The following is a 13613-nucleotide window of genomic DNA, read 5'->3' as shown; positions in this document are numbered from 1 at the left end:
CCCTCAATATTACCCCTCAGAGTCAGTATAACCCCTTAGAGTCAGTATAACCCCTCAATATTATCCCTCAGAGTCAGTATAACCCCTCAATATTACCCCTCAGAGTCAGTATAACCCCTCAATATTACCCCTCAGAGTCAGTATAACCCCTCAATATTACCCCTCGGAGTCAGTATAACCCCACGTACCCCCATTTGAGAAACACTGGTGTAAACTGATATTTACACAAGCAAAATGACGGCCGCAAACTTGTGATCCAAAATTTACTCACATATTTTTTTATTTCTTTTTTACTCGTGCCCGTCCAACATTTACTCACATGTTTTTTTTTAATTTTTGTTATTTATGCCAAATATCGTTTACAACCACAACTCTGCAGTTAGAACTTCTCCACTCTGAAGCTACAGATGTACAAACTACTTTTCCCACGTAAATCTTTACTTTTTGAGTTTTGCGACACATTTAGCAAAATGTCTGTTGCGGAACAGGTTTTAACACGCAGAAATGCATCTGGAGACGTTATGACTTAAGACTTGTAGCTGTAAACAATATTTGGCATAAATAACAAAAATTAAAAAAAACATGTGAGTAAATGTTGGATTACAAGTTTGCAGCTGTTTTTGTATTTGTATGGATTGTGTTTTATTTGTGTAAATATCAGTCGACGCATTTGTGAATATTTTTTTTTCTGTAACTTCACATTTTCATTCAGATCACGCACGTGTGAATCATTTCTTCCGGTTTTAAATTGAATTCAACTCTAGATTCACACATTTCTTTCCCATCATTATGTGACATGAAATTAACTTCACATCACGTTCTAGAAAACCTCTCATATTTTGTAACAAATCCATCTTTATTAGCATTGATGAGAAAAAACCCTTTTATTTTGTTAATTAGTGGAGATTTACTGAGAAAACGCCGAGTTTTTCCAGGAAAATGTCAGACACTTTGTGTGTGTGTGCGCTCCAGCCGCTGATTGGTCAGTTGTGGTCACATGGTGCATATAAAGAGCGCTCGTGCGGCGATCAAGGCAGATCACCTGTAGGATGAAGGAGCGGCTCCTGATGCTGGTGGTGGGGGTGGGGGGCTACAGGGTGGGGCTTTAGGGGGGGTTGAAACTTTGACGGAGCTTCTTTCTCAGCATGTGGAGATGTTTTCTGGAGAAGAAGCAGCAGCAGCAGCAGCTTCGGATGAAGAGCTTCTTCTTCTCATTTACTGCCTGTTGTGATGCGTCTTCTTTCCGCTGCCACTGAAGTTGGGTTTCCTGTTTCCGACCCGTGCTGCTCCAGAATGGCTCGTTTCTCGGAGGATCTTCCGTCGCGCTATGGAGGCAGAGGTGGAGGTGGAGGAGGAGGAGGTGGGGGGGCGGCGGGCGCTCCGGGCGGCAGGGGATCCGCTCCGGGCGGCCAGAGGATGTACAAGCAGTCCATGGCCCAGAGAGCCCGGACCATGGCCATCTACAACCCGAACCCCGTCAAACAGAACTGCTTCACCGTCAACCGCTCCCTGTTCATCTTCAGAGAGGACAACCTGATCAGGAAGTACGCCAAGCGCATCACTGAGTGGCCATATCCTTCATGCTGCGGGTGCACGTGCACGGGGCTGGCCGTGCGCGCGCGGGTTTCACACAAAACACACGCACGCGCGATGCCTGAGGCCCGTGCGTGTAGGAAACACTCTAAACATAGATTTAATATGAACACTTAAATGTTCTCCACATGCATTATTATTATTATTATTATTATTATTATTATTATTATTATTATTATTATTATTATTATTATTATTATTATTATTATTATTATCAGTTTATACTGTCAACTTTTACTACTAACATCAAATCTGTAGATTAAATAGTTTAATTTACTTGCATGAAACTGTACATGTTTTAATTACACTATATTATCTTAAAGTTAACGTTGCATATACAGGAACTGTTGCAAACAAGACTGTAAACCATTCATTTGGAGTCAATTTTAATTGTAGTTTGGCTAAAATAATAAACTTTACTCAGATATCTTTAGGTTTTTGCCAAATTGAAAGTTAAAAAATGGGAAAAATTTGATAACGTGCAACTTGTGGCCATTTCTTTCTTTCCCGTTTTTATACGTGTAAAAACGTCATAGCCGTGTCATCGCTGCCTATGTCGTCTGTGTTCATTCCTAGCAGAGAGCGTTTGCGTTCAGACGTCCACACGAAACGCTCCGACTCCGCCCGAAACAATCGCTATAGAATTCTCCGGCCTGATCCGCTCCAGACTGGGTTTGCATGTTCTCACCGAGACAAACGAGGCGAACTATCTGTGCAAACGAATCTTATATGAGAGCGTTTGAAGCGTTCTGTGACTCTTTGATGTGAACAAACAATTAAACCGGTGTGCACACATGCAGTTGTGCTACATGTTAAAGCAGTCATTATGGGGGTATGGGAGAGTATCGCCCCCTCCAGGACACCAGGTTATTGCAGGGCTTACCACTAGATTAGTGTATTTAACCCAGATTCTGTCATCTATAGCGGGGTTCTCAACCTTGGGGTCGTAAGATACTGGGAGGCGGTCGCCAGATGCCTTGGAGAAAATAAGAAAAAAATTTTTTTGAACAATTTGACCCCATTTTTGCTTATTTTTACACATTTTCTGCAACAACACCAAACTTGCCATATTTTAATCTATTTATCTTCACTTTTTCTTGCCATATTTTTGCTCCTTTTAATGCATTTTTGCTACATTACTCCCATTTCTGCCACTTCTCCATCTAATTTCAATGCATTTTCTGCATATTTTTCCACTTTCAAGACAATTTCAGCACTTATAAACCCTTTTCCCACTTAATGTCACGTAATGTTCACCCTTTGTTGTCACTTTTAACCTCTTTTCACCATATTTCATGCTTATTTTTGCCAATTTAACCACATTCAACATTTGTCATGCCCATTCTTTGCCAGTTTAAACTAATTGGTCCTACTTTTTTGTGACACTTTAAAGCCAATATTGACACTTTGAACCCTTTTGCCACTTTTTCTGTTTATTTTTGGCCACTCGAATTTGCAACTTTTAACCAATTTCTGTGGTTTTTAAAATCCCATTTCACCACAATTTCCACCATTTTTGGTCACTTTTAACCCATGTTCATTTCTGATTAAACAAGGATCTAAATCTTTAAGATGACTATATCCTATGGCACAAATAATAATAATAATAAACTTTCTGGATAACAGTGGATATTATGTATGTAAGCTTACTGTTAAAAACTGACTCTGCTCACTCAACAATTGTTTTTAAATTAACCAACAATATGTATTTAAAACAAAGTGAAAAAACAAGCAGAATGTTAACGTAAAAAGTGTTTGCGTGTGTCTTTAACGGTGATTGATATCCGGTCCCACTGACACCCTTAATAACATTTAGAAACCATTAACATCACTAGTACAGTGCCCGTGGGAAGTGTGTGTTCATATAGTGGGAGGAGCTTAAGTAGAGTTGTCAGTTATGGCCAAATGAGTTTGTGTTTGAAGGTTGGATGTAAAAGAGGTGTACGTACTCTGTACTCTGCGGTTTATGTGTTGGTGCAAAGTAAATTAGTGTGTGTGATTTCCCTGGTTTAATTCTATGGGACATGAACATGATACTGTAAATGTGTTTTTTTACTCATTTTTACATTTTGTATGTTTTTGGAGTCATTATGTGTATTTTTGTATGTTTCTGTTGTGTTTTTGTGCATTTTTTGTATAATTATTGTTTTTTGTTGCCATTGTTGTGTGATTCTGGTGTCATTCTGTGTATTTTTGTATAAATATTTAGTTTTCTGTTTTTTGAGTCATTTTCATATATATATATATTTTTTTGTCGTTTGGTGTATTTTTTGTATAAATATTGTTTAGTTTTACGTCATTGTGTGTATTTTTGTATCTTTCAGTTGTCTTTTTGTTTATTTTTTTGTATAATTGTTCTTTGTTACCATTGTAGTGTGATTCTGGAGTCAGCTTGTGTATTTTTGTACCTTTTTCTGTGTAGTTTTGTGCATTTCTGTTGTCATTTTGTGTATTTTTTGTATAAATATGCAGTTTTGTGTATTCTGAGCCATTTTCATATATATATTTTTCTGTCGTTTGGTGTATTTTTCTGTAATGTATGTTTTTTTTTTTTGGGAGTGATTTTGTATATTTTTGTGCATTTCTGTTGTCGTTTTGTGTACTTTTTGTATAAATATTGTTTCGTTTTTTTGTTTTACATCATTGTGTGTTTTTTGTATCTCTCAGTTGTCTTTGTGCATTTTTTTTTGTATAATTATTGTGTTTTGTTGCCATAATGCAGAAATTCAGTCGCTGCACCACGTTAAATCACTAAAGCCGGTCACACTCTAGATTATAGGTCGGTTCAAAAAGTGTATTAAAAATGAAAAGTGACACTTCCACCCAGAGGAGAGGTCCTGGTTTGTTGAGAGACACGATGATAAACGATGCTATGTCAGACACCAGCTGCACAGAAGCGGAGGCTGTGGAATCCGGCACATCCCAGCTGAGCTGCAGCTGCAGCAACGACACACAAACGGACAACAAAATAACATCCACTGGTGAAATAAGACACGAGTACAACGCGAAAAAAATGCAGCACACGTGACAAAGGGATTAGAATTAGATAATCAATCCTGGAAATCAAACAGATGGATCTGAAAATGTGAAGTCAAGATAAAGTAATTTTGGTTTATTTATCAGATGATGTGGTCTGAGGTTTGTTCAGAGTAAATTTGTGCTGATAATCTTAAAAGCCACATTCATAAATGTTAAACTTGCTCAATATTTACGACCAAAACGCCTCGTGTGTGAGCGTGAGGAAAGCCAAAGATTCCCGCGTGATTTGTGACGTAGAATGAAATGTAGCCAATCAGGAAATGAGCCGAGTGAGAAACATGTAACGCTGCGTTCAAGGAAACTCAGATTCATGGCAATGTACAGCCCTACTGTGCAGAGTTCTGACGATACAATACGATGCACGAAGTCACAATACGCTATATCCCGATGCCAAATAATACGATAAACAACGCAAATTTTACCATACAAGTACAAAATTGTATGAAATACAATTTATTTCATTAAATTCTTCATTCATCTTGTGAGAACAAGTAAATGTAACTAACTATAATTCAAGTACCAATATCAAAAACAAGTTTATCAAACTGTCAAATTACATTTTTCAAAAACGTTCAACTTTTACATCGACAACAGATTCTGATTTTGTTAAGTTCTTAAAATAAAAGAATTAAAAGTCACCACATCTATAAAAGTGTCCAGTATGTTTTATAAAAACGAAGTACAATCATCTTTCAGCTAAAATGTATTGAGGAGTGATGTAGTTTAACAAGGTCTGATGGTGCGTTCACTGACACCGGGAGTTTACGTGCTAGGCATATGTTAGCGCAACTAAATGGTTCTTTTGTTAAAAAAAAAAAAAATCGATTTGGACATTTTTTTGGATCGATCGCGAGGTGAAATATCATGATTTTCTCACCAAATCAAATTTTTTTTCTTACACCCTTAATGCACAGTTCAATCCAAACTGTTCTACGCCTGATTTTTCATCTACATGTGTGGAGTCTGTAACATTTAAAACATCTCTTCACGTCTAGAAATTCCTTGAGCATTTTCAAAATAAAGTTGGAAGCTGCACTTTTCGAGTAATTATAATAATTCCAGCAATTTCAACAATAAAAGCCATTTAGTGCCTTCAGAGCTGTTAAAGTTTAGTTAAGGTTTTATTTACTTTGACAAACTTTTCACAGGAAATTTACTTTAAAATTTACTTTGATCTCCTGACACGTTACGACTGGCAACTGTCAGTCTTCCTCAGAGGCATTTACTGATCGTTGGGATGTATCCTTACATGTTCTTTCATCAGGAAAACTTCTAAATCACTCGTGTCAAAATCGTGGCCCGGGGGCCAAATCCGGCCCTTTGGAGCAAGCGATTCGGCCCAGTAGAAATTAAATTAAGAATATCAAAGAAAATATGAATCATTGTGTAAATGAAATTCAATATTTGCAGAGGCTCAGTTTCCCCGGCGCTTAAATTGCATGATTGCAGTAATTTTTTATGTTAAACTGTTGAAAAAACTAAAAATTCCTACAAAATCTTTCAATTTTCCTCAAATTATTACATAATTTCCCTTAATTAAATAGAAATTGGTTACAAAATCTAGGAAATATAAAGTGTATATCCTGTTGGGATTGATATCTGTCACTTACTGCTTGGATATTGTTGGTTTCTTACATATTTAGTACTTTATGTATGTGTAGAAGTGCAAACTAGGGCACAATATTGTTTAAATTACTCATTTTCATGCATAAAATCAAACTGCTCCTTATTTGGTCCCTGAACTAAAATGAGTTTGATCTAAATGAACGCATTAGAATTAAAGTTTTGTCGTATTAATGTGAATAATGCTAATACCATGTAAAATATGAAATCTTAGGACTGATGTATTACATTTGAAAGGTTTCACGTGATTAAATGGATGATTTCACATCATTATACAGTAAATGTGTGAGTGCATTAATAATGTTTTATGGTTACGTCATTTAACGTCCTTATGGATAACGGCTCCTCATCTTAGCTTTAATGCTCGTGAGCGTCCCTGGTGATTGAATAGCCTGTGACCCGCGGGCGCTGACTCGCTAAAAAAGGAGCATTGACAAATGGTTGGAGGTGGTCAACCATCTGGAAGGAAGGGGGCCACAAGTACGGGACGCTTTCTTTCTTTCTTTCTTTCTTTCTTTCTTTCTTTCCCCGAAGCCTTCGACCAGAGCGTGATGGAGGAGGCACAAAGCCACGCTGGATGGCGTTTGTCCCGCAGCATGCTGGGTAATAATCGGCCTCCCCGGGGGTGGTGACTCCATGATAGTGAAGTAGCAACATGTCCACCTGTTTGATTTGTGAAGTGAAATGTGTGTGCGTGAACGTTCCTTGACCCTTTTCACTCCGTTTGAGTACATGATCCTGGCGACCATCATCGCCAACTGCATCGTCCTGGCCTTGGAGCAGCATCTACCAGCCAGTGATAAAACGCCCATGGCCGAACGCCTGGTGAGTCTGCTTTCACACACACACACACACACACACACACACACACACACACACACACACACACACACACACACACACACACACACACACACACACACACACACACACACACACACACACATCCTCGTGATCTCACACTATTGTGCCCTAGTTTATTATTTATTGATTTAAATTAAAACTAACAGTTCTCAGAAAAGAGACCATTCAGTCACAATCATCTGGAACAGAATGATGTTATATATATTTATTTTTTGTTAAAGTTGCCGAGGACGATTATGCCTCAATAAATCAAAGACCATTTGCTCAAATTTTTCTTTTTAAAGGTTAAAGTTTCTGCTTGACAGTTAGTTTTGATTTCCACTGTAAACCACGGTTTGTTGACATTGTTGGAAAAGATTCCTGCATTGCATTGTGGGACGTGGGGTCCCTGAGACAGACGCATAGAATAATATCCACTGTTATCCAGGAAGTGCATTATTCTCCCATCGTATATGTATAAAAAGTGACCAAAAATGGTGGAAAAGGTGGTGAAATTAGATTTTAAAAACCACAGAAATTGGTTAAAAATTGCAAATTAGAGTGGGCAAAAACAGAAAAAAGTGGTAAAAAGAGTTCAAAGTGTCAATATTGGAACAATTAGTTTAAATTGGTAAATAATGAGCAAGACAAATCGTGAAGGTGGTTAAATTAGCAGCAAAAAAAAGAAGAAAAAAAAGCATGAAATAAGGTGAAAAAAGTAAAAAGTGACAATAATGGGTCAATATATGTGACATTTGGTGGGAAAAGTGGTGCAAAGGGTTTATAAGTGCTGAAAATGTCTTAACTTCATTCCTATCGTGATTTCTTGTGTTTGTTTTGGGATCATACTGGCAATATATACTGTATTTATTTTTATTTTATAGCTTATTTTGTATTAAAATACTCATTTTCAGCATGAAAAGCACAGTTAGATAGACCACATTCAACAGCAAGAGCATTAAAATCAGCAGTAAAAGCATTAAATCAACAATACCATGATTAAAAATGTCACTCTTAGTCATACGCAGTAGAGAAAAAGTGTTTTTAATTTGGATTGGAAGTTATAAACCAGTTAGAATCCACATTTAATCCAATGTTTCATTATAACCAGTGACTGGGAGGAACATCTATCTGGGTTCATGTTTCAGCTCCTGGGAGTCCGTGTTTAAATAGACGGTGTTACAAAGTCAATGAGTTCCTCTGGGCTCCACACGGGAGAGAACCTGCACCCCCGCCCTGAGGATGTAATACATCAGATAGCTTTTAATTAGAGGAGGGGACGGCCTGTTATTTATGAGGCTGTAAAGTGAGCGGGAGCCACTTCACACTTTGATGGTGGCTCTTTAGCGCCGAGCTCCTCTGAGAGTTCCCAGCTGTTCAACCAAGGACCATTGATAATTCAGCACAGTTCTACATCTATGTGCGATAGATGTATGTATTATAGATGTGGACACGCAGCGATAGCACAGACACCCCACCATCCCACACTTTAGACGCAACACATTTAGTTTTCACTGTTTGTTTCAGGCGTACGTAAAAAAAATCATAGAAATATAGGTTCCATATTCAAAAAGAAACCACACACACACACACACACACACACACACACACACACACACACACACACACACACACACACACAGTGGTGTGAAAAAGTGTTTGCCTCCTTCCTGATTTTTTAAATTTCTTGCATATTTTCCACACTTAAATGTTACAGATCAACCAAATTTAAACATTAGTCAAAGATAACACAAGTAAACACAAAATGAAGGGTTTTATTAATGAGGATTAAAAAAAATCCAAAGCTACATGGCCCTGTGTGAATAAGTGTTTGCCCCCTAAACCTAATAACTGGTTGACCCCCCTTAGCAGCAACTACTGTAATCTTGCGTTTGCGATAAGTTGCAATGAGTGTTTTCCAACGCTGTGAAGGAATCAGAATTGTTGTAATTCAGCCACATTGGAGGCTTTTCCAGCATGAACCACATTTTTAAGGTCATGCCACAGCATCTCAATAGGATTGAGGTCAGGACTTTGACTAGACCACTGCAAAGTCTTCATTTAGTGTTTCTTCAGCCAATCAAGGGCGACCGTGGCTCAGGTGGTAGAGGGATCGAGAGGTTGGGGGTTCACTTCGACTATGTGTCGAAGTGTCCTTGGGCAAGACACTGAACCCTAAGTTGCTCCCAGTGGTCGACTAGCGCCTTGCGTGGCAGTCCTGTCCCACTGGTGGGTGAATGAGCTGATATGTAAAGCGCTTTGGGACTGTTACAGTGTGGTGATGAAGTCCATTTACCATTCAGAGGTGGACTTGCTGGTGTGTTTTGGATCATTGTCCTGTTGTAGAACCCAAGTTTGCTTCAGCTTGAGGTCACAAACAGATGGACATTTGGACATTCTCCTTCAGGATTTTTGGTAGAAGCAGAATTCATGCTTCCATTGATCACAGCAAGTCTTCCTGGTTCTGAAGCAGAAAAACAGCCCAACACCATCACACTGCTACCACCATATTTTACTGGTGGTATGACGTCTTTTTCTAAAACTCGGTGTTATGTAATGGGACACAGACCTTCCAAAAAGTTCAACTTTTGTCTTGTCAGTCCACAGAAAATTTTCCCAAAAGTTTTGGTGATCACCAAGATGTTTTCTGGCAAAAATGAGACGAGCCTTAATGTTCTTTTTGCTCAGCAGTGGTTTTGGTCGTGGAACTCTGCCACGTGGGCCATTTTTGCCCTGTCTCTTTGTTATGGTGGAGTCATGAACACTAACCTTAACTGAGGCAAGTGGTGCCTGCAGTTCTTTAGACGTTGTTGGGGGGTCTTTTGTCACCTCCTTTTCTTCCTCATAAAACCCTTCATTTAAAAACTGCATTTTGTGTTTACTTGTGTCATCTTTGACTAATGTTTATATCTGTTTAATGATCTAAAACATTTAAGTTTAAGAGTAGAAGGAGGCCAGAAACAAAGTAGGAGCAGATTCCGCCCACCGCCTCAGCATTTGGACAAGAGAAGGATAAATATATAGCGCCCTCTGCTGTTAAAAAAAGTACTGCGATTCAATTTTCAGAAAATCGCTATCAATCATGATACCTATGAATCGATTTTTAACTGCCTCACGATTAATCGTTACATCCCTACTATCCAATGTCTATAATCCCATGGTCTGGTCACCTGGTGTTCATTGTGGTAACAATCAGCAGCTTTTACAGACAAACGTTCATTAAATTAAACCTAAGGTGCTTTTTATTAATGCGTTCAAAACACAAAGTAACCAACTACTGCCCACGAGGTTTAGAAATCCCCTTCAAAATAAAAGCACTTGTTTTTCTCTGTGATGATGTGACTCACTCTGATCTATTTCTCTAGAGTAAAAACAACTCCTTCAGCAGCGTGTCCTCTGTGCACGACACACTAACGTGTTTATTTCTCTCACCGCAGCCAGGAGAAAAGGTCACATTTCTTCTCCTACAGATAATGTACGCTGGGTTGTAGTATCTGGCACTGGGGGAGCATTGGGGGGGTGGGTGGGTTAGTGTGTGAGATGTCTAGTATGTGGCTCCAGGCTCTGGCAGATATTAATGGAGACGAGGGAGAAAGTGTCCTGTCGTATCAGCCTGATTCAGCTTTTTATTATTTACTACAAGGCTCAGCGTGCACATGTGCAGCTGTGTACGATCAATTAACATCTGTGTGTGACGAGAAACTCTCACAACGACAAATATGTGTTCTCCTTTCCTCTGAGGGAAGGTCGTTATTAGAGCGTTGAAAAAGATTAATCTATAGCATCAATACCAAGGTTTTTTAGTGTTGTTGGCTTGTGTGTTTTTATTTGTTTTCCTGTATTTTCGTTGTATTTTGTGTGTTCTGTGTGATTTGAGTGTGTGTTGTATATTTTCTTATATTTTTGTGTACATTTGTAGCAGTGTGATTTCAAAGTATTTTTGAATATTTATCTTTTTTTTTTGTGTATTTTTGTCATTATTTTTTCATCTGTATTTGTATTTGTCTTGTGTGATTATAAAGTGATTTTGTGTGGTTTGACTTTTGTTTTGTATATTAGTTATTTTTTGTGTATTTTCATTCATGTTTCATATTTTTCAATTTTTTTTTTTTTTGGAGTCACTTTGTGTAATTTCATAGGTTGTTTTGTTGTGTATTATTTTAGATATTTTGTGATTTGAGTAATTTTGTCTTTGTTTTTTATATTTTTCTCTTATTTTGGTGTGTTTTTGTCATTAAAAAAAAAATTCTGTTATTTTTTTTTTTTGTGCATTTGTAGTAGCCTTGTGTGATCTGAGGAATTCTGAATATTTCTGTTATTTTGTGAGTTTCTGCAGTCATTTTCTGTTTTTGTCATTTTAGTCTTTTTTTGTAATTTTTATATGTATTTGTAGCATCTTGCATGATTTCAAAGTAATTTTGTATGGTTTGACTTTTGTTTTGTATAATATAGTTATTTTTGTGTATTTTAGTTCACATTTCATGTATTTTTCTGTGTTTTTGGAGTCACTTTGTGTAATTTAAATGGTCTTCTGTTTGTTTTTTGTTTAATATTTTTATTTTGTGTAATTTGAGTAATTTTGTCCTTTTCTTTCTGTTGTTTTTGTTCTTAAAAAATTTTTTTTTTTGTTATTTTAATGTGTATTTGTAGTAGTCTTGTGTGATTTTGGAGGACATTTTTTTTATATTTCTGTGTTATTTTGTGTATTTTTGCTGTCATTTTCTATCATTTGTAGCATCTTGCATGATTTCAAAGTCATTTTGTGTAGTTTAACTTTTGTTTTGTGTATTTTTGTAGCTCTTTTTGTGTATCTTTCTTCAGGTTTTGTATTTTTTTCTGTGTTTTTGGAGTCATTTTGTGCTGTTCACTTTGGGAACCGAGGGCTGCATGGGTCAGAACTAAAAGACAAGATGTCCAATCAACCTAATATAAATCTGTTTCAGATTTCTGTGACTGAATGCGACATGTTGAAGTGATAAACTGTGACAGAATTAAAATGTTGTTCATTTCTGGGACAGAAGTGGACTGGTCAGTGTAAAGTAGAGCGCTGTCGTGCCTCGTGCACGGCTACTCTAAGAGGCCGTGCTCTTTCACTCAACGCTTCATTAAACTCTCTGTTAACGCCAACACAAAGATGCTCCTCTGCAGGTCTCAGGCTTCTCTGATGCTCTCTGTGCTCCCGCAGGACGACACAGAGCCCTACTTTATCGGAATATTCTGTTTCGAGGCCGCCATTAAGATCATCGCCCTGGGCTTCGCCTTCCACAAAGGCTCCTACCTCCGTAACGGCTGGAATGTAATGGACTTCGTGGTGGTCCTGACTGGGTGAGTCCCCTCGCCCGCCGGGCGTCAGCTGGAGATGGAGGTTTCCTTTGTGCTCATCTGTGAGCGTCACCTTCTGTTCAACAAGTCATCTCCTGTAGGCGTGGCCTGTTCTCCTATAGTGTGTGTGTGTGTGTGCAGTGAATGAACGGTGTGAGGTCATATACACCGTCTTTCTTTATTTTGTAACAGGACAAGTCTGGACCTGGATTGTGTAATATTAGATTTTTAGTAATTAGTTGTTTTTTCAGCTGTGTTTTCTGTTCATATTTTGTTTATGTTTGAAGTTGCCACAGTGACTTATATTTTTCTGTTATTTTGTGTTTTTGTTGTCATTTTTTACTTTTTTTCTGTCATTTTTGTGTGCATTTGTAGTAATCTTGTACATTTCCGGGAGAATTTTGTATATTTCTGTTATTTTGTGTGTTTTTAGGGTCATTTTGTGTGTTTAGTTGTCTTTTTTTAAATCCTATTCTATTAATTTATTGATCCATATTTGTAGTGTCTTGTGTGATTTCTAAGTAATTTTGTGTAGTTTTTGATTGTTATTTTTGTGTATTCTAGGTGATTAAAGTATTTCAGTCCTTGCTTTGTATGTTTTTTTTAATTTTTTCTGTTTTTGTTGTCTTTTTGTGTTTTTGTCGGGTTTTTTTTTACGTTTTTCTGTTATTTTTGTGTGCATTTGTAATATTCTTGTACAATTCTGAGATCATTTTGTATATTTCTGTTTTTTGTGTGTTTTTAGAGTCATTTTGTGTTTTTCTGTAGTTTTGTCTTTTGTCATTTTTTACATTTTGGTTTTTGGAGGAATTCTGTAAATTTTTGTTTAGTGTGTTTTGTTTTGTTTCTATATTTTTGTGTGCATTTGTAGTTGTCTTGTGTGATTTTGGAGGAATTTTGTACATTTCTCTGTTATTTTGTGTGTTTGGAGTAATTTTGTATATTCTGTTCATCAAGTCATCTAATGTAGGCGTGGCCTGTTCTCCTATAGTGTGTGTGTGTGTGTGTGTGTTGTGTGTGTGTGTGTGTGTGTGTGTGTGTGTGTGTGTGTGTGTGTGTGTGTGTGTGTGTGTGTGTGTGTGTGTGTGTGTGTGTGTGTGTGTGTGTGTGTGTTGAGCTCATGCACACAGATGTTTCTTTTGTAAAAAGACAAGTCTGTCAGGATTGCATAATATTAGAACGTAATAGTTTTA

The 13613-nt window shown here is 37.5% G+C and overlaps 1 protein-coding gene across 1 annotated transcript in view; it reads left to right on the top strand.

Annotated features, from left to right (window-relative positions):
- The first annotated feature begins 1293 nt into the window (after positions 1-1293).
- LOC114473084 (voltage-dependent N-type calcium channel subunit alpha-1B-like) overlaps positions 1294-13613 on the top strand; it is a 198151-nt gene continuing 185831 nt past the window's right edge. Inside the window, 3 exon segments of the mRNA XM_028462481.1 lie at positions 1294-1571; positions 6975-7080; positions 12284-12423. Of these exon segments, the coding sequence (XP_028318282.1) occupies positions 1294-1571; positions 6975-7080; positions 12284-12423 (524 nt within the window).

This window comes from Gouania willdenowi, chromosome 12 (genome assembly GCF_900634775.1).
Source record: "Gouania willdenowi chromosome 12, fGouWil2.1, whole genome shotgun sequence".
Taxonomy (NCBI): Eukaryota; Metazoa; Chordata; class Actinopteri; order Blenniiformes; family Gobiesocidae; genus Gouania; species Gouania willdenowi.
The sequence above is the reverse complement of the archived record's forward strand: the minus strand, read 5'-3'. Positions and strand labels throughout refer to the sequence as shown.